Source organism: Polyergus mexicanus, unplaced genomic scaffold, assembly GCF_030449975.1.
Source record: "Polyergus mexicanus isolate NDT 795.1 unplaced genomic scaffold, iyPolMexi1.0 SCAF_13, whole genome shotgun sequence".
NCBI classification, from domain to species: domain Eukaryota; kingdom Metazoa; phylum Arthropoda; class Insecta; order Hymenoptera; family Formicidae; genus Polyergus; species Polyergus mexicanus.
Window position 1 is genome coordinate 2094829 of NW_027223333.1, and position 24364 is coordinate 2119192.

The 24364-nt window shown below is 31.5% G+C and overlaps 3 protein-coding genes across 8 annotated transcripts in view; 2 read left to right on the forward strand and 1 right to left on the reverse strand.

Moving 5' to 3' along the window:
- The first annotated feature begins 107 nt into the window (after positions 1–107).
- Positions 108–2844, forward strand: Aurb (aurora B). The gene is made up of 7 exons (XM_070306161.1): positions 108–192; positions 470–613; positions 905–1096; positions 1178–1312; positions 1390–1548; positions 1710–1941; positions 2020–2844. The coding sequence occupies exons 1-7, from the start codon at positions 164–166 to the stop codon at positions 2116–2118; spliced, it is 990 nt and encodes a 329-aa protein (XP_070162262.1). The 5' UTR covers positions 108–163; the 3' UTR covers positions 2119–2844.
- Positions 1175–5829, reverse strand: LOC138938837 (17-beta-hydroxysteroid dehydrogenase 13). Of its 4 annotated transcripts, XR_011447761.1 has the most exons (10): positions 5683–5829; positions 4976–5140; positions 4690–4866; positions 4427–4579; positions 4090–4349; positions 3852–3977; positions 3687–3765; positions 2410–2495; positions 2012–2101; positions 1175–1852 (listed from the first exon to the last, which is right to left on the reverse strand). XR_011447761.1 is itself a non-coding variant. In XM_070306162.1 (7 exons), exons 1-7 carry the CDS (start codon positions 5692–5694, stop codon positions 3699–3701), a joined length of 960 nt encoding a protein of 319 aa, XP_070162263.1. In that variant the 5' UTR covers positions 5695–5829; the 3' UTR covers positions 3434–3698. The 4 variants fall into 4 exon arrangements, 1 of the variants encoding a protein (XP_070162263.1); XR_011447762.1 differs by lacking the exon at positions 2410–2495 and having other exon boundaries at positions 1176–1852; XR_011447763.1 differs by lacking the exon at positions 2410–2495 and having other exon boundaries at positions 1176–1852; positions 2012–2113.
- A 14092-nt stretch (positions 5830–19921) lies between these two features.
- Positions 19922–24364, forward strand: part of Lapsyn (Leucine-rich repeat activity-regulated protein at synapses) — an 86270-nt gene continuing 81827 nt past the window's right edge. The window contains exons 1-2 of one of the 3 annotated variants that reach the window (XM_070306096.1): positions 19922–20394; positions 21125–22002. In XM_070306096.1, coding sequence (XP_070162197.1) covers positions 21951–22002 — 52 coding nt within the window. In that variant the 5' untranslated portion in view covers positions 19922–20394; positions 21125–21950. Of the gene's footprint in view, positions 22003–24364 lie in introns of all 3 variants that reach the window. The other 2 variants (XM_070306097.1, XM_070306095.1) reach the window with 2 other exon arrangements.

The window sequence follows — 24364 nt, forward strand, 5'->3', positions numbered from 1 at the left end:
AAGCAGTGGTATCAACGCAGAGTACTGATCAGCTTATTGTTAGTTGTATCCATTGAATGTAGATGTCGCTTATCTATGACGTTAAAATTTAAGATTCAAATGCGAGGGAAAAGAATGTCAGTTACAGACAAACACATGAGACATATGTGATGACATGAATTGAATGTATTTATCGCGTTTCAAAACAACATTGTGAGTAAATAATAATATTATTATGAATTTTTTCATGAATCTTTAATAAATATCGTAAGTGCTTGGGAAATTTTCTATTTTTCAAAGAGAATATCTATGAAAAAGATGACAATAATAGATTCGTTAATTTATCATAAATTAGATTTTAAAATATTGTATTATTTATGTAATTGTCTGTTTTTTTCATAAATAATATTACACAATTAATATTAATAGAGAAAGAATAAAAGTAGACAGACTTTATATATATATATTACATCACACATTGTTTTTTCAGTAACATAGATATTGTACAAAATATTATTTATACAATGGAAAGCGGACAAGCATTCAAAATGCCATTAACCATATCTGGATATAAAGAAGCTATTGAGGAAGCAAGTCGTAAAATGTTGGATCACATTAAAAACAGGGGCAGAAAGTATATACAAATATGTTGCTATATTAAAATCGTAATATTATATAAGAGTATTTAAATAATATAAGCTTTATTAACCTTATAAGCATATAAGCAAATAGCTTTACTATGTACTCAATATTAATAGAGGATTCTTAAATCGATTATAAATTAATAACAAATTAATATCTTTTATTGCTAGACTTCAAATTTTGTCCGAGTAACTTTATATAAGATAGAAAGTTCATAAAACATATTATTATCAAATAAATAGTCTTCTAAATATTTACACAGTTTTTTTATATTATTAAATAGCTACCAATGGAGCTTAGAAGATTTTGAAATTGGAGCACCTCTAGGGAGAGGAAAATTCGGTCGTGTGTATCTAGCTAGAGAGAAGACTACTCATTATATGGTTGCCTTAAAAACATTGTATAAAGTTGAATTGGTAAAAGGACGAGTGGAGAAGCAAGTAATGCGAGAAATTGAAATACAGACACATTTAAGGTATGTTCATCACATTTTAAGACATGTTTATATAAATATCTTTTTAGATGAATATTCATTTATTTGTATATACTATTACAGACATCCACATATCCTTCAGTTATTAACATACTTTCATGATGCTAAAAGAATCTATTTAGTTTTGGAATTTGCCGCAAGAGGTGAATTGTATAAGGAGTTAAAACGTCAACCAGATGAGAGATTTAACGAGCACTTGTATGCATTTACAGTTCTATTCTTATTATTGTATATATAATTTCTGCAAGCTATTTATGCTGCAAATATTTTGTCAGATCTGCTAAATATACTTATCAAGTGGCCGATGCTTTGGAATATTGTCACAAAAACAATGTGATTCATAGAGACATAAAGCCTGAAAATTTATTGCTCACCTATGATGGAGATATAAAACTTGCAGACTTTGGATGGTCTGTGCATGCACCATCCTCAAAGTAAGTCTGAAACTCATGTTTTCATTAATTTACTAGCTAATACTTTGTGCACAATATGCTTTGTTATAGTTTTAAAGAAATTATTTATTTGATAATATTGAAAAAGTTTATTCTGTTCAGATTTAGAAAGCTAATTTAATATTAAAATTCTATTCTTTCAGACGGAATACATTGTGTGGAACCTTAGATTATCTGCCACCAGAAATGGTGATGGGACAGACATATGACATTTATGTTGATCATTGGTGTTTGGGAATTCTCTGTTATGAGTTCCTCACAGGACAGCCACCTTTTTTAAGTGGTTCTACACAAGAAACATATGCAAAGATAAAAACCATACATATAAAATGGCCGGTTGAAATCAAACCTGGAGCCAAAGACCTTATATCTAAGGTGGTATTTGTTTCATATTTTTATATTATAATATATATAATTAAAATATATATTTAACTTATAAATTTACCTTTATAGCTAATCAAAAAAAGAAGTACAGAGCGAATTTCTATGGCTGAAGTTAAGAAACATCCCTGGATTATAGAGCACAAAGCTTCACCTAAACAAAAAGCTTGAATGAAAAGAGACAAAAGGTTATTCTTCATTGACATTATAAAACATATTTTATATTCAATTATTTTTTTGTAACTTTATGATTAGATATAATATCAAAAATATGTTCATATATCTAAAGAGTGAAAAATATCAACAAATTGATCGACATCTGCGTATTCATAGCATGTTTTTTTATATAGTATAACATTTAGAATTGTGAACATTTCCATATATTTTTAATATTTTAACTTTATAATTAGATGCGATATCAAAAATATATTTATATCTGAAAAAAATCTAAAAAAATCTTACTGATTGTTGTCTATTTCTATTGCTAACCATTGAACTCTGTACAAACTGGAAGCAGCTTTTTATAACCAGCATGTAAAAGAAATAATCTAAAGGAGAGAATGCATCCAGTATTAGAACCAATCATCAAGCAAGTCATGAGCAGCTATTCGTAATTTATATATATTTTTTTATTTAAAAGCTTCGATATTATATGCAAACGCTCAATATTCGTAATCACAAAGGAAAAAAACATAAAGCTGAAGAAACAAAACATTAATAAGTAATTTTAAGTTGGATAATTATAATTCTTATTTATCATGTAGAATATAAAAATCGTAAATTAGCCAAAAAATACGATATATGTCTCTATATTGAATGTATGTATATTTTATATTATATAATCTATATGTACTTGGCGTCGCGACGCTTGATTATATATATATATATATATATATATCTCTCTCGGATATGTGTATACACACACACACACACACACACACACACTATATATATATATATATATATATCCATACTGTGCAAATACATGTGTATATTAAGTAAAATGTTTGAGAAAACAAACAAAATTGATCCTCATCAAGATACACATCTTCAATTATTGGACTTAGCAGAAATCTTTTTTTCCAAAAGATAGTTATCTAATTAAGCGAGCGACTATTTTAATCATTTATTTGCTTATTTGTATGATATTGCAAGTTAAGCAACTATTATATAGTAATGCAAATCTATTTAAAAATTACTATTGCATTGTGATCATTATAAATAATATAATCATTAATTCAAACATCAAAATAATACAAAGTATACAATAGTTTAATATAATTGATTTGTTGCTTATATAGTTGTTAGTATTGCTTATATATGAAAATTAAAATCTACAAATTAGTCTCAATATTATACAATATATGTATATATTACATCTTTGTAAATATACTTTGCAAGTTGTAACTTTTGTATTTGTGCACCATAAAGATGTACGTAAAATATAATTAAATATAACATGATAATATTATATGAAAATAATATAGAATTTTTTTTCTATAAAGCATGTATAATTTTTTTCAAAGACCAAATGAAAATAATAAAATACTTTTTGTTGCATAAATTCTCATTCTTGCTGTATATATATTTTTCTTCTTGAAAAATAAGTAAATATAAAATCATTATATATACTAAAAAATAGCAGTTTTGAGTTCCATGCACATTAAGGAACAAAGTAAGCGTATTTGCACATATCAAAATATCGCAATCATGTTAAAAAAATATAAAAAAAATATTACTTGTATATAACATCATGCAAAATCAACTCCAGTGTCTAACAAATCTCGTAACATAAAGGATGCCTTTTTTGGAAGAATCCTGAAAATATAAGAAACTAGTTAGCTTATTACTCATTTATTATTTCATATATATAAACTTAAAAAAAAAATGACAAGAATGATGACCTAAGAACATGTCCGAGATAAAGCAGATATCCTGGTACACTAAATTCTGCATAATTTCGGCGAACACCATCTAAAATTTGTTTAGCTGCTTCTGCGGCAGATATTGTACCAAAGTAACTTGGTATTCTACAAAATATATTTTAGAAAATTAGAAATTAGAAAAATAAATAATCATACGATATGTAACAACGCAAAAATGATATAAATGAAATATACAGCTTTCAAATGCATTTATTACCTAAAACGTATATCTTTTGCAGCTTCTGTCCCAACAATAAATGAATATATATGAACCAATGAAACAATGATATTACTATTTGAATGTCTTAGTTCCATGTGTAAAGACTCGGCTAATCCTTGTAGTGCAAATTGAGCAGTAGATAAAGGAACTCTGGTTCTACGATTACTCGATCCATTAGAAAGACCAGCGACAGAAGACAAGATTGTGATGTGACCTTTACCAGCATGTCGCATACATGGCAAAACTGAATCCAACAACTATAAAAATAACATTATTGAGTATACCTACTTCTCCAAATTTTGTACATCAAAATACACATCAAAAGGACATTTACCCAAAAATGACTAATGATTGTTAAGTCCATAATATCTTTTACTTCTGATGATGCTTGTACTAATGTACATAATGGGCTGGGCAAACCGCAGCAATGGAAAAGCATTGTAATATCTCCCAATTCATTCTTAATAAGATTTACTGTTCGAACAACCTATTTAATATCAATATACCAATAATAATATAAATAAATCAATATACTTGGAACTAGAAAGATATTGTTAAGGATCAATATGAATGTGACTTAAAAACAGAAATACATACTGCTTCCTTGTCTCTCACGTCACACTGGTAACTCTTACATGTTCCATGTATTTGCTTAGCACTTTGTACAGTGGCAACACAACTTTCAACATTAATGTCTATGCAAGCAACCATGACACCAAATTGGCATAACTGTAGAGCAAGTTCCCTACCTACCCCACGTCCTGCACCTACAATCTAAATTATAACATACATTAGTGTATACTAACATATATTAATAATTATAACAAAGTTTGAATTTATGACAGTTAATCATATATGGTTAATTATATGTTTGCAATATTACCATAGCAACTTCAAAATTGAGATTCTTCAAGGATGGCGGTCTAAACATTCTATAGATTGCGATTAGGATTGTATAACATATTCCACAGAGGAGCATTATGAGGTCCAATGTTAAAACGCATATCGAATATATTCTGAGCAACATGTTTGGTGGTCGAATATTTCCCTGAAAAAATATATAAAATCATCTTCAATACGCGTGATTTTTAACAAGATAAAAAAACGATTTCATAGAACAAACGCACCCTAGTTTTATCTTGATATTACAAATCATCCTACATATAACATCTTGTCAGAATAATTTATTAAATCTAATAAGTACGCGAGCTTTTCAAGAATTGCAATGATATATCTTATATATATATATATATATATATATATATATATATATATATATATATATATATATCAAGCGATGCTGTGAACTTTTAATGTTAACGCATGTCGTGCCAGGACACCATAACCATCCGCGATTCCTCTCAAGAGCGTTATCTCAGATTTCAACAAAGTCAAAAAAATTTTTAACGAGATATATCTCTGACTAATCAATTCAAGTCGATTTAACATAATCGATACATTTTCTTTAGATCTTTAAAATTATTTAGAACTTTCGTTCGGTTAATGCAGTCCTCTACGAAATATCTAATAAATATTGGATTTTCCTACAATTATCGAACTGAAATCACATATATATTCAATGATACGCACGTGCACGGTCATCTGATTTCTGGATTATCATTAATTATTCATAGATTCATATCAGTTCATAGATGATATAAAAAAATATTTATCAAATATCAAAAATACATCAGTACGATTTTTTTTATCGACAACACGAGATCGTGTTGTACGCATAGACACATAAAATATATAGATGGGCATTAGCTGCCGATATCAGCTGATAATATTGGCAAGGAGGGACGACATACTACATTACATACATCGGAATCATCGGAATGCGATCTTCTTCGTTTTTTTCGGGTGCTAAAGTCCCTAGAAATAAATAAATAGAGACTTTTGGTTCGGCTTCGAAAATAACAGATCTATGTATTTTATGTCTATGGCTGCGGTCGAGAAGACACTAGAGATGCTTTGAAGCATTGCATTAACCAATTAGAATAAAGAAATCTTTACTCTCTTTGCCCTGATTGGTCAATCAAACACTCCGAAGCATCTCTAGCGGTCGTTTCGACCGCAGCCTATGTGGTATCATTTGATTTGATTCATCAAATATGCGTTAGTTTTGGTAAGTGCAAATCTTTATTTGATATTTTAATAAAATCGAAGACATATACGACATTACTAGACATGAAGATATTACATCTATTATTGCTTATCATTTTGTACGGCATAAAAATATTCGAAACAAAAATCGCAGTAAAACGCACAGTAACGATGTATTTGGGAAAAGGCGAAGTCTACGACACACAATTTGAAAAAGTGTGACGAAAAAAATTTTACGATATGAATTTTATAATTTATACAAGAATCCATTCACATATTCTACATATTCTTACAGAGTTTTGCTTTTCCTTTTGTGAATTTCTTTCCAAAACTTGAGATATATGGTTTATATTTCATTTTGCATGTATAAAAATAAAAATATTATAAATATATATATATGTGTGTGTGTAAGGAAAATAAAAAAAGCAGAGAACTATATAAAGTACTGGAGAAATACTTTGATTATAATTTTATTTCTAGCAAGGGATTTATCTCATTAATATTATATTTTAAATAAAAAGTAATTCCGCACATCATCTTTTTTTCAACTCTGAGAAAAAAAATTTTGATATCTTGTATTTATCTCTCTCTTCCGTTTCTTTCTTTCTATACATGTCATCTGTATAAATGTGCTTGCGCGTAGACACAGGTTAGGTTATATATCGCCTTGATTCTTTACGAAAGGGAGAATTCTCATACGCTTCTGTCAGATTGTAAAAATTTCAGAAAAATGTGGTACGAAATAATTCCATCGATGGTTATTGTAGGTTTAGTACCTGTTGTACCTCAACTTGCAGCCTATTATATAAATCAGTATTTCTTTGGAAATGTAAGTTTTTGAATTTTGCATAATATAACCTTTCAACGTGCGAATTTATTTCATAAGGAAATTGGGGGAATAATGTTATCTAACAGTAACATACATATATATATATATATATATATATGTATTTAAATACAAGGTAACTTTTTCGAATTCGATATTATATTAAAAAAAAAAAAGGAATAAATCTTATGCTTAAGAAATATACTTAACTTAATAGTAATATTTAGTTTGTAGAATTTGAGAAATTCGAACAGTGAACTCGATATGCCTTAGCCGAATAGAAAATTATGCGTGTAATTATTCTTTGTTTTAACTTGGAGTTAATTAGACAGTAGAACATAATTTCAATTTTATTATCGTGTTCCCTTCGTGCAAATACTTTGCTATCTTTTACTTTGACATCATTTGAACAAATTAAACATAAGAAAAATTATGTCAGAAAATAGTACATACAATATCAAATAGATCTGAATGAAATTATAATAGTACTTCTCTGGTTTCCTTTTTTCAGCCAATGCGTAGGGATATGAGAGACATATGGGATCGCAATATGTTTACGAGAGATTGTCGCATTGATGGAGCTCCATGGAAAAACAGGGTAATTTGTTGATTAATATATTTATATAAGATAATATATTGTCTGTATATATCATTAACTTGAGAGAACTTATAAATGTGAGTATATATATTCATGTTTATAATTGCTCTTTCACAGGGACTAGAGAATATTCCTGATGACTAAGAGTACAAATAATAAATTAACATAATGTCACAGTAGTGGTACATTAGACCACTAGATCGGGTATATATGTCAAGCTATTATTTAATTATAATTCATATTTATAATAATTAAAATATATATATGATATATGAATGTATATTATACAACATTATGAAAATATGTTTTACCTTTCTATTTCTAATTTCCTATATTTAAAAAAACAAACTATAGTTATAAAATACTGTGGGTATAATTTACTACGTTAACTAGACACACATAATGCATATTTACAAGAAATCAAATAAAATTACTTTAAATCGTTTTTTCAAGATATATTTTTATATGATATTGAAGTTTCATAAAATCAAAAAGTGATATTGTCACATGTAATCTAATCTATTTTTATCAAAAGTAATATGAATTTAATATCTGTATTTTTATATTTAAAATTTAATTTATAATTTTAATATAAATATATTATAATATCTATTATTATATCTCTTGAAATTTGAGCAATAGAAAAATTCACATTTAAATAATCCATTGATAAAATTTTATCGTGATGAATACAAGCATGAATGAAATGATTGAGGTATCTTAATAATTCAACATAGATCGTAATAATGCAAATTCTAGCAGCAAAATCACCAAGTTAATGAATTAAAATGTCGTTCATAAGGAGATGTAAAAATCGGAATAGTCTTACTTACATTGATTTCTTATACATGGTAATGCAAGTCGACAATGTAACATTATTCTTATCTTAGAAAATTCTTTAGTTATGCGTTTCGCAATGTTACTTAATTACTTTAGCCCACATATCAAGTTAACGTATGTGTAATTCGGATTTTAGGTAAATAATGGAGCACACTACTTACACCATATTTAAGACACGTGATCTGAATTAGAGCATTTGAAGAATTTCAGCGAGGATATTTGAGGGATGCTAATTAATTAATATTCTCACGTCGGCATATCACGTTTACACGATTTAATCGTGTGATGCGTTCATCTTTATTCGAGGTCACGAATACAATTTGATATATCTGCATTCATTCGCATTTTAACAATACCGCTTGTCCAGCAATCTCTCGTATCAGGAAACTTCATGGATTATAACGTACGAATAATTTTATTTTATCGACTTGTGTTATCCATATAAGAAATTAATGTGAAGGTAAGATTATTCCGACTCTTGCATCTCCTTGTGGATGAGATTTTAATTCATTAACTTGATGATTTTGCTGCTAGAATTCATTATTACGACTTGTGTTGAATTATTAAAATCATTACATTCAATGTGCGTTTGTATTCGTGAGGATAAAATTTTATCAACGGATTATTTAAATTTGAATTTTTCTGTTGCTCAAGTTTCAAAATATATAACTATTATTATAAATTATAATATATTGTTATATGATTATCACAAGATTCATGATTTGAATAAGATAAAAGAAAAATATTTCAAAGACTAGTGGTTTAATAATTTTTAAAAATATAAGTGTATATATACAATATATATATGGTATCTCTGTTTTTCTCGTAATCACGAAGATATTTAACTTTGAGCATTAAAGTTGTAATTACTTTGCCATTAAATTTTTGCGAACGAAAAGTCAAGCGCAAATTCGTTAAAGGACGCGTCATTAAAGGCGCATTTGAGACCTTTTCGTTTTAACTCGAAGAGACTATAACTTTCTTGCTTCTTTAAAGAGCTACTTTTAAATCCCATTTCCGAGGTCCGTATAGTACATCGTGTAGTTTTAAAGAGTGTGGTTGAGAAATTTTACTATTTTTCTCAAAGCATGTGCATCTTGCACAGTAAGTTGAAAAATTGAGAGTAGAAACTTCCCAATCTGTGTGATCCTTAAATTGCATGAGGAAGTTTGACAAGCGTTTTTACTTTAAGCCCAGCGTCTAATGACAGATTCGCATTGCGAGCGCGAAATATGGAAATCAGCTTAACGGAAAAGTGAGATTCGCATAGGAAACACGCGGGTAGCAGCAATATGTTTCTCCATCCGGTATCTATTATTTGAGCAACAAGTGTGCCGATGGAGGGGTTCGAGGAAATGGTCTTCGCACGATAAACTTTGACATAAGATCTACACGTTGCATTGAGAAATAATTATTGGTCAGGAAAAGAAATGGTACAAGACTGATATAAGAATATATTCTAAATGTTAACAATAAATAAATAATATTACCTTGATATCTTATACCAATATATGATCTATACATATATACATGTATATTCTGTATGATATAAGATAACTTTCGTATAACTTTAATTCTATTTTATTTATGCTTAAAATGCTTTCCTCTAAAAACCTTTTCCGAAATTTATTCGCGAGCTCGATATTCGATAGGAAAACGGCACTATTGAAAAAGGCGCGTCATAAAATCTCCATTATATAACTACAATATATATCTATTATCTATATAAATTTCTAATTATAAAATTCTCATCGTGCACTAAATCGATCGACGCCGATAAATATTTCCACGAAACAATTGCCACGGAAAGAAGAGATGTATTAAAAACGAAATGAAGAAGGACGTAATATATTGGTCGGACATTTTTGTGTGCGGTCGATGAACCGGAAGCTTCAGACAAAGATCACGATATTGTCGTCGGTTTTCACCGGTACGTCGCGATTGACGAATAATAGACTCCGTGTCATTGTAAGAGAATCGTCGCGCGAAACCGACTGAAGAGAAGGGAAAGGGGGAAAAGGAACTGAATGACAAATTAAAATTTAATGTATCGCGAAGGAGTATAGCCGGTGTGCCGCAGAGAGGAACATCACCTTGAGCTATATGCGCGCGCGGAATGAAAATTCTCCGCTTGTCAGACTGTCAGGGAAAGAAATATCCGGCAGGGGAGAGGTAGGGTAACTTTTGCTTGTGCCGTCACGGAATTCTTATTTTCCCTCTTCCCTTGCCCGCCCATCGCGTAAAGCGGTTTTTGCTATTTATTTTCCCGGCACGTTCAATACCTTAGGTAGAGACGCTCCGAAATTCTCATTGTTGCAAAGAAGGCAAGTGACGACGCAGGGAGGACACGCAGGCGAATAAGTTCCAGATGTGCAAAATGAGGATGATCTCCCCTTGTTTTTTCTCTTCCAGAAAATATATAAGATTGACCCTTATAAATGCGGGCGTAGATAATGAAGGATAGCGTTGGCGGTAGCGTAGGTTGTCATAGTAATTAAAGTCACACTTATGTTATTTTCTAAAAACTTTGATACCTATGTTAATATAGTAATAGTAGGAGCATAAATGCGCGACACGCATCTTGTTATATATGAAGAAAAAAAAAACAACAAAAGAGAGACAGGAGATAATAAAGAAAGTAATAGATGATAAAACAAAGAGATAATAAAAGATATAAGAAAGATATTATATTGTATATATACCGTTATATATATTATTGAAGTACAGATTTGTCATTCTCTAAGACAGTCTTTATATAGATTTCAATTTCGTGCACATGTGAATTGTATATATAAGGATAATCTTGGATAAAAATTGAAATAACTTTTTTTCTATAATACAGTTTCTATAATAAATTTAATCGATCGCACGAGCGGTTATAAATTTCGATAAAAAAACTCTATTTAGACAATCCAGAATTAACAGAATTATGAATATATTTCGTAATATATATATTTTTCTTGCTCCGCGATATTTCTGCGCAACTTCCAATTTAAACGCAACTTCGTTTCCAATCTTTTATTAATATAGGGAATTATTGCCAATATTTAGAGAATTTGATCGAATAGGATTCATCAGCGATTAATAGAAATTTGTAATGAGTAAAGAGTTTATTAATGCGTAACGACCGACCGATCGAAAAGCGACGTATTTTGACAATATTTTTAGGAGTAACTTTAATCAAGCGTGAGATGAAATCGATATTAAATGCGTACACGTGAGGATATTGTAGAATATGCGATGCATGTCGAGAGGATATTATAACTATACTGTAAATAAATTATGTTTTGCAATTACACGAAAGGCGTTGCGATCCCGCGTCGACCTCTGCGAAGGGACTCTTCGTTATTGGCTCGTAAAAGGCCCCCGAAAAACATTAAAGTCAGCAGGGAACGGGTAAAGCCAACGTACCCTCCTTCTCTTCTGCCCCTCAAAAGGATGTATTATTCATGCCTTTGCGCGAGACTCTCTGAGAAAACTCTCTGTATTCTCACATTTCGACTCATCATACATCTAAGAATTTATGTTCTCTCTGAACACAAAACGAAGGGCACGATAATCGAATATTTCTCTCGTGATCGATTGTCTTTAATATAAAAAGTTATGTTCGCATTAACGTCAAGTATTTTGATGGATGTTACTAATTCGTAAACAATTGACATGTTCCCGCTAATAAATCTTTAAGAGCAAAAGCGTGTAACCGAAGCAGGGTATTATTAGCTAATTAATTATATCGATTTGTATCAATGTTACATGTTTTGATGCAATGCATTCGTAAACAATTGAAATGTTTTTGCTAACAAAGTGTAAAAATATGTTGTTGAAAAAAATATTAACTAAATATTTAATTTATTGAATGGAGATGCAAGCTTAAATATTTACGTTGAAAAAATCGATTTATTAATTCTGGGGGAAAAAAAAAAATTAGTAACAAAGAGTTTATTTATTGTATAGGTTCCATTTATTTATTTTTTTAGCTCTCCCTCTTGTTGTACAACATAAATGTCGGAGAATATATCTTTATATATATATATATCTCTTATATCTCTCAGTTGGATTTTGCTCTCAATTATTATTAACAACGTAAATAAAATATGATGACTTACTGTGGCTTTCGCCAACAATACACGGCGGCTCGTAGGAAGTAAATCCCGCTTTCGCTTGTACTCTATAAATCATGAAGGAGCATACAATACCTGAGTAAAATCGACAGAACGTCTCGCGCGATGTGCGACATTAATCTTAGATTACGATAAGCGACCTCGCCTCGCGAATTTTTGCGACAGATCGCACGTAAAGCGCAATTTCCGGAGCAGATTTTTCGAAAATCGCGATTCCGCCGAATTTCCGGAACAGAACGCATTTAGATCGTCGTTCCCGGGAAATGAAACTTATCGATTCGCGCGTCTAAACCAGTCGATGTCGACTAATTGCGTGACGGCTCTCTCTGTCTCTCTCTTGTTTTGAAAAATCTATAAACAGCGTCAATTTTTTAATTTTCAATCTTTAAATTTTTGAAATTCACTCTTCCTTTGACGATAGAGGCTTCGTGGTGCCATAGTACCTTCATTGCCAATTCCAATTTGAGAAAATCGTGGAAAGCCCGGTAAACTGTACAAAGTTGCTTGACCTGTTTCCTCGGACTTACAGCCTTTGCATTCGCGGTTACTTTCCAACATAAACGAAGGGCGCTTTACCTTTTAGTGTCGATAGTGATGTAGCTCGCTGCTAGTCGCGCGAGTGATAAAATTAAATGAAATGCAGCGAGAAAGAATTAATGTGAAATTTTACATCGCGACAACATCCTAACCACCTGTGTGTAATATTCGTATATGGTATGAATGCGGTGACGTCTCCGCGTTTTACCGTTTGCGAGGGTGCTGGATAGTTGGACATTTGTTTGAAGTTTATGCAAAGGGCAATTTATTTTAACAGCTTTTTTTTTTCATTCGCAGATGATCGCTTTTTGTTCCCAGCAGCGTCATAAATCACCGTGCGATATAAAACGTTAAAAAGCCGTCTCTTGCATTCTGAGTTCTGCTGAAAATGCAATAATATCCAGATTATAACAATGGATATAGCGAAAAAAAGAATCAGAAAGACTATCTATGTAATATATCGCAAAAATATGTTATAATATTAACGTTTATTAATATAGATATACATACTTTCATACGTATATGGTACATACATGTATGCCTATAGTGTATTTATAATTAAACGTAAATAAAATATTTTTTGTCCTCTCTTCTTTTGATAAAATGTTAAATCTATTGTCGCAGAAAAAAATTACTCTTTCTTTGTGTATATATGTATGTATGTATGTACAATATATGTATAATCTATCTTTATGATATAAAAATTAAAATACACAAATTTATACTATTAAATTCTATATAAAACATTTTATTATACATTTAATTAATTTGTTTCTTCTCAACATTTTACTCAATTTTGAATTTTTTTGTGTATATATGTATGTATGTATGTACAATATATGTATAATCTATCTTTATGATATAAAAATTAAAATACACAAATTTATACTATTAAATTCTATATAAAACATTTTATTATACATTTAATTAATTTGTTTCTTCTCAACATTTTACTCAATTTTGAATTTATATACGTATATGTACTAAACAATAATCGTTTTAAAATATTTTTTCGTAAATTTATAATTAACAGAGATACTCAGAATGCAAGAGGCAAATATAGGCTATTGTATATATTATATAATAGTTTGCTGTTAAAGCTGAATATATAGAAAAATAATATCGAGGTTAATGATAGAATAATAACCTTTAAAATATAGAGATGCCTTTATAAATAGAACTATTTTTACCTAACGACGTAAAACGAATTGTGTCGGATAATTTATTCGGGCCCATTTACCCTCGCGCTCGATTTAAGTTGAGCATTTTTTATAAGCATCGCTAATTTACAATTTGCAACAACGAGAATCAACATTCACGAGATGGTACAATGCCATTTTTGAAATCCATTTTCACAGATAAATGAAAACTTGTTGGAACAATTACGTCTCTCGTGCCACTTTGCATACATCCGAAAAGTTCCGTGGAAATTAAAATTTTCCTGTGCTAGTCGGTTCCACCGCGTAATTTCAATTGGCTTGCAGTTTTGGGCTCTTGGACTTTAATTAATGCGGCAAATCAAGGGAAAGATCCCTTCAGATAGATATCCCTTCAGATAGATCTTAAATTGTCGTATTGTTACATGTGATGTATAAGCGTATTATTATCCGTTATGAATTTCGCAGAAGATTTATGAAAACATTTCCGAAATTAATTGCCACATTAAATCGTATACGACAGATATTATCGCTGTGAAAATTGTAATTCATGCTCTGTCATTAATTATCCAATAAATTGACGGAATTCATAATAATCTTAAAAGAATAACATATAATACAATTTATTAAAACTTTTTTGAAATTGTTTAAAATTTATCAAATATAAATTTAATGTTCTTATTTTTAATTTCGTCCTCTTGATGTAAAATATAAATGAATAATTAATATGCGATGGTATAATGATGTTTCTAATAATTAGATATCATTACACACAGAGAGAGAGAGAGAGAGAGAGAGAGAGAGAGAGAGAGAGAGAGAGAGAGAGAGAGAGAGAGAGAGAGAGAGAGAGAGAGACATAAAATTATATATTTAAAATATATAATAAATATAGGAAAAAAGTAACTTTTTTAACATACACATTTGTACTAAAAAGAATATCAATACAAATTATTTTATCTTTATTAATGTTAATATTTTCGGAATACTCTGTATAAAATAATATCAAAATAATGTTTTGTCTCATAGAAAACAGAAGTTATTTAGTAGACTCCAATCCATTACAGATGAATAAACTTTTGTAATAGAAATAAAATTATTAGTCACATTTTACAAATTACGCATAGCTATGAAACGCGAATCATTTACCTACCTAGATAATCATTTATCTAATAGGTTGAATTATAAGAAACTTTTTTTCTATGAGACAAATACCAAATATTATTTGAAAAAAATATTATTTCCTATATTAAATAATTAAAGGAAATGTTCAATTTAAAGAGATTCATTTTCCAATCTTTTTAGAACTCACATATTTTATGCATTTCGAATAGATTCAATTTCCAACATGTCTAAATACGTAAAATATGTGAGAGTTCGACAGAATTGGAGAGAGGATCATATATATCGCATTAAATATTTATCCTTTTTTTTTCGGCTTTCTCGGGATTATACGCATGTAACCGCGCACAACACGCTAGACGAATATGAAAATCACTAAACATGTCGATTTCCGATTCTATTAGGGGGCTGGTCCAAATTTAGAATTCTGAGTTTGTATTACGCGAATCAAAATATGACTATCATGGCGTATAATCATTTGAACGGGATTGCTTATTTATGATGTCGAGATGCCGCTTGTAATATAGATTTAATCGCATTCGAGCATCGTGAGTATCGAAAGAATAGAATCGGTTTATAATTAATATTGTAATTAATATTGTTCTCGTTACATGGATAATTAATATCACGATACGGCATTACTTATCATGAGAATTTCTCGTCTTATCTTAGTTATTGGATTTTTAATTATTGAGAATAAATATCGTCGGCAAACGTGTAGTATCGGAAGTATAGGAAAAAAGTATTGAGCGATTGTCATATTATATTCGCAAATTATAATATTATATATTGTGTGCAAGCGTGTGATAATTCCTTTAGGAGAATTTTGCGCCACCATAGCTACAGATGTGTATTTTGTTAAATGTATATTAATAAAATTATCGAGAATAAATATTGCTAGCTATATATCGAGCGATTCATGCATCACGTATAAATATATCACGTCGATAGTATGAACGTTCGATAATTTCGTCAAGTGAACTTTGTGCCATCGTAAACTTCATGCATTGTTAATCGAATAGACGTATCAGTACAAAAGTCATCTTATCAGAAGAATTTTTTTAAACTTACATAGCTTATCTGTCGCTGATTTCTATATGGTACATACTACACACAAGCTCTCCTCGTAGTAAAAAAAAAAAAAAGATCTGAGAGAAAGAGATAAAAAAAGTGAAAGAGAGAGAGAGATAAAAAAAAGTCTTTATTCTTTCAGCGCATTGAAAGCTTTATACAAGCCCTGTTGAAAGTTCAACATGTGTTATTATAAGTAAGCGTGCACTAAACGTATTTTTTATAGGATGTGAGAAAAAAGTTTTTTGATTAAACTTTACTGAAAAAAAAAAAAAAAAACACAGATATACAATGTCGATATCTCATTTGGAGTGTCAGAGCTCGCTTTAATATGTATGGAGTTCAGAGATTTATGTATTTCGAGACGTGAAAACTGAATCTGTTAAAAAAAAATTGTCCCTCTTGTTTCATTTTTTTTAAATCGCGTTTGAATGCAGCTATTACACGTACGCAATAAATGTGATAAATTCAAAATCGGGGAATTATTTATATCTTACAAGCAATAAAAAAAAACAGACGACGGAGACCTTCATTTCTCTTCGAGGATTATTGAAATGTAGAGCATATTACAATGTGTAAAATTTGCACAATTATTTATTGTACTTTATCAATACGAAGAAGTAGATAATTAATTACAATAGTTATAAATAGAGAATTGTTATAATAAATATTAAAACTTAAATGATTAATGATTTTTCGTCTCTTTCTAAATATTAAAACAATATAGTAGAATATTTTATGCTTGATTAAAATTGTCGAAGGAATAGAGATAAAAGATATTTCATAAATGTTGAAGCACATAATTATGATTTTATTTAATAAACGATTAATGTATCTCGAAGTTTATCGTTATGTTAATTATTCGAAACTCCGATTCAATTATTTTATTACGCGTTCTCAATCCGAATTATATTTAGATCGTGGGAAAATCGAACGATAAAATCGCACGAAATATAATTGAACTTTAAGTATTTTCGAAGAAATAATTATTGTTTATAAAGAGAGAGAGAGAAAGAGAGAGAGAGAGATATCGCGACAAAACAATAATTTACAATTTTGATTCCTGTCACTTCGATTCTTGATTAAATGCGTTTATTGCATTACGCGAAATACGTGCTTCGAGATTTATCGTTGCAATATAATTACGTATTATTTAAAATATATAAAAGATAATTGATTATCAATCATATTAAATTATTTCCCGATACTTGTCCCCATCGCGTTTAGAAAAGTACGTAATTTAGCGGAGCGTCTCGCATCAGTATTGCTCGTCATATGAATGATACAATAACAAGGCCGTAAGCTGTAATACATAAACAATAACGCGCTAATGTTTACGCCGCCAAGGCCGAATACTATGTTATTGATAATTCGCTGCCGAAGTATTTTACATATTGATATACAGGGTGTCCCATTTTAAAGGAACCACTCAAATATCTCAGAAACACTGCGTCAAATCGAAAAATGTTTCAAACAAAAGTTGTGTGGCTTCAAGGGGGCCATAAGATGGTACCATTGGTTTGACCTTGAAGAGTCATTTGAAGGTCACGTAAAGGTCAACTTTAAAATCTTAAATGAAAAGAACCATTTTTTATTTAGTATTCTTGTAGCTGACATCGAGAGCTTTCCAAAACACTATAATAAAGTATTTTTTCATTAAGTACTTTTTGAGTTATTTTATATTTTAATCTGACATATTTTGATATAAAAAATAAAATATTTCGTAAAATATTCAGTTTTCGATAATCTTACCGTAATACTTTTATGTACAGAATAATGAGACAAATTAATTAGTGCAAAAAAAAAAAAACAAATAATTGTTTAAAAAAATACATTGTAAATAATTTTCTTAAAAACAATTTTTTTTTTTATACTAATTGATTTGTCTCATTATTCTGTACATAGAAGTATTACGGTAAGATTATCAAAAACTAAATATTTTACGAGACATTTAATTTTTTATATCAAAATATGTCAGATTAAAATATAAAATAACTCAAAAAGTACTTAATAAAAAAATACTTTATTATAGTGTTTTGGAAAGCTCTCGATGTCAGCTACAAGAATACTAAATAAAAAATGGGGGTTTCATTGTCACCATCTTATGGCCCCCTTGAAGCCACACAACTTTTGTTTGAAACATTTTTCGATTTAACGCAGTGTTTCTGAAATATTTGAGTGGGTCCCTTAAAATGGGACATCCTGTATATATACAAGCGGAATATTTTAAGCTATACAAGTATTATATTTTAAATTATAGATCAATAGATAATTGAAAAATTTATAATTTATGAATATCAGCATTACTTTATAAATAAAAAAAATCAACGTAAACATCTTCACGACAATAACGCGTGTGTAATATCATTGCGTTCAAACGTGATTATATGAAAAATAAAAGAGACAATCTCTTTTTGAACAGATTCAATTTCTGTGCCTTCAATATACATAAAATATATATGCGAGATTCAAAAAAATCCATGAGATGTGGCTTTGTAGAAATATTTATTTATCAAAAACATTTTTTATTTGTGTATGTGCGTATTGAAAGTTATATCTACAATTGTCATCCTTTTTTAAATGACAAAGTGTACGAGCATTAAGGACATGTCATATGTCGTAATATTGACAAGAACATGAAAATTTCGTAGATTGTTCTATTATTTCTTCTAAATATCTGTGCAATATCTCTGAGCACAATTCTCTCAATGATTTAGAAATTATTTAAGTTTGAAATTACTATTAATTCTTATGGAAAATCGCGTATTGTATCACTTATTAAAAAATATTGCCAACGAGATAAAAATTTTCACATATATTAATATTTAATACTATTAAATTATTAATAAAAAAAAAAAAAATTCTAATAAATATTTCTGCACAATTTGATTTAAATTCATTCGCTCGTTTAAAATTTATTTAAAAATTGTAGTAAAATATTCTCTCTTTCTCTTTCTCTCTCTCTCGTTTATTTTTGTTTCTTGCTTTTGATTTTAGGAAATATTCGCGATCAAAAATTTTTCTCATAAATTAGGAAAATTACATAGTATTAATTACAATTATTTTCTTTTACGAAGACGTCAAAACTTTTTTTATAATTCGAATTTATTTATTTGATTTTTCAAACATATGTGAAAAATATATATTTCTTTAAAATTTTGACAGTACTTTAGCTACTATTGTAATCAGAACATCCTTAAAACGTGAGCGTTTCTAGAAGTTTCCCTCGTCAAAAACAATCGTTTTGAGAAACACTGATATCCACGACGCAATTGTGTGTCCCGCTGCCCTACGAAGCGTTTCTCCCCCTAACGCAGGAAGCCCTTAACGCAGGAGCCGGCTGGCGGTGGCAGGCTCGGGGACGCGTAAACTACGCCGCGTCCGTGACACGGAGTCGTGAGGGTGAAGCCTGAAGTTAGCGCCGGGTCGCGCGCAGTCAAGCGTGGTACTCGGTCGGGGTGACTTGTCTTTCGTTTTGTGCGCGCGCGCATGCTCGCTCGCCCGCTCGGCTTCGCCGATCGCGTCGTTTCGAAAGTCTTACGGTACCTGCGAAGGCAAGTCTATCATCGCGACAAGCGCCCGCGAAATCGTGTTATTCTGTGCAGAGTGTCTTTGTCTTTTCGAAGAAAATCGGGAGGAAAGCCGAGCGCGAGTCGCGACGAAGCCGCGCGATCTTCAGGGCGATAGAGGGAGGGGGAAGAGAGAGAGAGAGAGAGAGAGAGTGAGTGAGTCCCGATTCCGCGAGTAGCGGTCACAGACGTCACAGTCGCCCGCGAGACGTCGTCGAGTTAACTTCGCGTATGAGTGATACGTTTTTCGAAAGGAAATTTTTCGCGTTTCGTAAAGAATTCATCGATCGCGCGATCGTTCGCCTTCTGCGTAGTGATAGCAGAGAGCGGCGATATAACCTCTATCGTAGAATTGTTGGTACGTTTGCGTTTTTTGTGATATGTTTTCGTTGTGTGACGTTGAGTTTTTGTTCTCTCTCTCTGGCTTGGGGAGTTAGTTTTATTTTTACGGTGATACTTGTCCCGCGAAAGTATCGACGATTTAGCAATACGACGCGAGAAAGTTATCTCTCTTCGCAAACGAATTTTTCAATTTGAAACTCTCGGCATTTTTCGATTTTACTCGAGTAAATACAATACATTCTCCGTTCCCTTTCCCTCTTTATCTCTACTCGTGCGGATAGTCGCTCGTCGTAAATTATTCCGATAATTTCTCGCGTCGGAAATGAAGTCGGTAATCGTATTATTCGACGTTTATCGGCTACGTAATCGGGAATCGTAAGAAATTTCACAGACGCGCTCCGTTCGAGTTACTCGCGAGGAGGAGATTGATTCGCGATTATCGACTCGGCCCCGATGCCAATTCATATCCGCGCAAGATCGGCTTCTAATCGTGAACTTTGAATTCTCACCGGAGTGAATATCGCGCCGGGATCAATCGGCCAACTGAAACCGTCCGAATACAGCGTCAGGCGTTTTCTCGATTACGAAATTTCGTCGAACGCCGGCAACTCGATCTTCGGGGATCGCTAGAACTTTTCGCTTCCTTACCGGCAACCACGGCTTCGGAAACCAAGGTTTATTCGACACTTCACTTTTTCGGTTAAACTCCGGTAAACTTAATTTCCCCAACTTCCTTCTCTCTTTAGAAAAACAAGCTTTTCTACGGTTGCTTTTTCATCAAAGGAGAGAGAGAGAGAGAGAGAGGTTGTCGAGGGGTATACTCGGCGACAGAAGCAAAACTTTCGACCTATCCGGCGCGTACTTCACTTTGATAAAAAAAAGAGAGAGAGAGAGAGAGAGAGAGAGAGAGAGAGAGAGGAAAAACCGAAACACGATTACCAGGGACAAATAAATGGTCGAAGAAATATTTCTTACGTCACAATCCGAGATTAAAATTTATCGATCGTTCATTCGAGATTTCTCGTCGGTTTCTCCGCCGGTTGAAAAACACTGATCGAGAAACGCGAAACAGAGGGAGATCGTCCTTTTTTCTCACTACGCAGCGCGTCTCTCTGTCCTCGAACAGGTTAAAGGAAGGAGAGGGGTTATCTCGGCGGGGCTATATAGGACCATTCGTACGATAATACGGTCTCGCTGATGATGCAATCCTCGATCCTACTCGCCTAAGGAAGGAAAAGTTCGCGATGACGTTAACGGTAACGGCGCGATTCTGAGACGACCTGCCTTGCCCCCCTCCCCCGCTCCCCTTCTCGCCTGCCTCTCGCCTTACTTCGTCCCGTTCTCACCTCGCTTCTCATCCTTACCCTGGTGATTCCTGGCGCAATGGTGTGCGTGAGATCGCGCGCGCGAATCGTTGACGAACTTGGCGGGAGCAGCCTGTAAAACTCGTGACAGCAGCTGGTGATATTCGCGCGAGGACACGTGGGAAAGGAAGAGGAGAGGAGTCGAATTCAACAGAGAGAGAGAGAGAGAGAGAGAACCTAGATCCATCTTGGGTCTCCGACAGCGACCATGCGGCCCTTTGGGATATCCTCGAAACGGTCGTCCGTCGTCAGCGAAAAAGGTAAGCGCACAAAGAACTGCTAAACAAAGGCCACGGAGTCCCGGCCGCCATTTTTCCGAATGAATTCCGCATCGCGTGAATTGTCGGCCAAATGTTCTCTCCCTACCGTAAAACCTTCGTCATGTCCGGATACGCGAGATAGTACTGTCAACATTGTTGAATTACGAGTAAATTTTGCACAGTTAAATCTGTGAAAATCGCGTTTTAAATAATTAAATAATTCATACAATTTCTTTTTGCCATATTATTTTATAATTTGCATTTTATATATATATATATATATATATATATATATATATATATATATATATATATAAAATTAAAACAAGTGGGTGAATGAAATGCGACGTGAATATTTTCCATAAATTTACCACCGTATAAATGACGGTTAGAAATTAGTAACCAGTACGATCTGAATCACTTATGAATACGCAATTGTGAACACACCTGCTTTGCAGACGCATATCATAAATAACAAACAGACAAATATATACGTACGCGCATTGGCAACGCATTGTATTCTGCGCATACCGGGTTACGATTTTTTAAAAATATTGTATGCAGAATTACGAGTAAGTTTTATGGATAAATCCGGACAATGTTTCATATATAATGTGTATAATATATTGCATTTTATTTTATAATTTCAATAAAATAGTTTATTCTTAAAAATTAATAATTTATTCATGCGTAATTGCAGCGTTATAAATTATGTAAAGATCATGGAATTGTGGAAACAGTGTGAAATTCAAATTCTCACATTTTATTTTATGCATATTTGGAAAATTTACATTTAATTAAAAATTGACGAGCCCTGTTCATTGCGCGAACATTTTGAACTCAGAAAAGGAAACGCGGTTTTTTTTTTTTTTTTTTTTTTCCTCGAAACGAATCGACGGTAAAAAGGAAGCGATACGTCTTCGTAAAAGGAAAATGGCCCGCGATGTGTACAACGTGTACAAGTCGTGATGATTAAATGAAAAAAACCGGGATCGTTGTCTTCTCTCTCTCTCTCTTGATAAATCGCATCTTTGCAATGAGATCGGCAGAATTTATACAGGGTGTCCCATTTTAATCTCAGTTTTCGATAATCTTACCGTAATACTTTTATGTACAGAATAATGAGACAAATTAATTAGTGCCAAAAAAAAACAAATAATTGTTTAAAAAAATACATTGTAAATAATTTTCTTAAAAACAATTTTTTTTTTTTTTTTTTTTTTATACTAATTGATTTGTCTCATTATTCTGTACATAGAAGTATTACGGTAAGATTATCAAAAACTAAATATTTTACGAGATATTTAATTTTTTATATCAAAATTATAGTCAGATTATATAAAATAAAATAATTTTTTTTTATTATCAGAGTAAAAGAAAAATAAGAGATGAATACTTTTCTCAAGTACTACTAATATCTCAACTTTGTGCGGTTAGGTTTCATATTTCAGAAATTTGCTCTCTCCTCGACGTTTCATAATAAATAAAATAGAACGAAAAATCATCAGGATTTAAGGATGTCTTTGATTTGCGCTTAAGGGAAATTCTACTTTACGAAGAATGGAGTTCATGATGAGAAGAACTTGAATAAACCTTAGCGATTTTAAGACACTTCATCGTCAATAATTTAACATTACGAAAACACGCGGTGTATTTTTCTTTCCTCCCAACCGCGGAGAATAAACACATTTAATTTCGATCTTGTTTCATAAACTGGATATTCTGACGTGCGCCGAAATTCATTTCGGAGGTACGAAATACCACGAATTGTTTCTATCGACATAACGAGATTGCGTCAACCATTTCGTATCTCAATCGCGCCAAGTCGATGAAAGTTGCACGTTGATGACGTGCCCTATCGACTTGGAGCGCCAAGTTATATTGTAATCTTCTTACACCGAGGAAACGTCGGTAACTTGGTCGATGCCCGATGGTCGCATCAATAATAAACCATTAACACGAGCGTAAACTAAAAGCCGTACCTACGGTACGTACGGTAACCAGGCACTTTGGCGGTCGAAAGTGGCTTTTTCTTCAACTTGAATTTCCTCGAAAAGAAAAATACGGCTGTCGCGTGAATTCGAAACACTTGGTCATTTCAATCATTTGGCCACAGTCGATTGTTACTTGGCACGAGACGCCTTTATTTTTATAAAGCTATACTTTTGTATTGATACGGATTTATTAAATAAAACCGAGACAAAATTAGTCCTTCGTCCATCTCATCAAAACGTTAATTTAAGATAATTATTTCTTCAAATTTGGCTGCGTTCAATTTTAAATAGAGATTTATAGATTGAAATATATATACGCTTAATGAATATATAATTTTCTTTTTAATAATTTAGTCGAATGTGTTTGA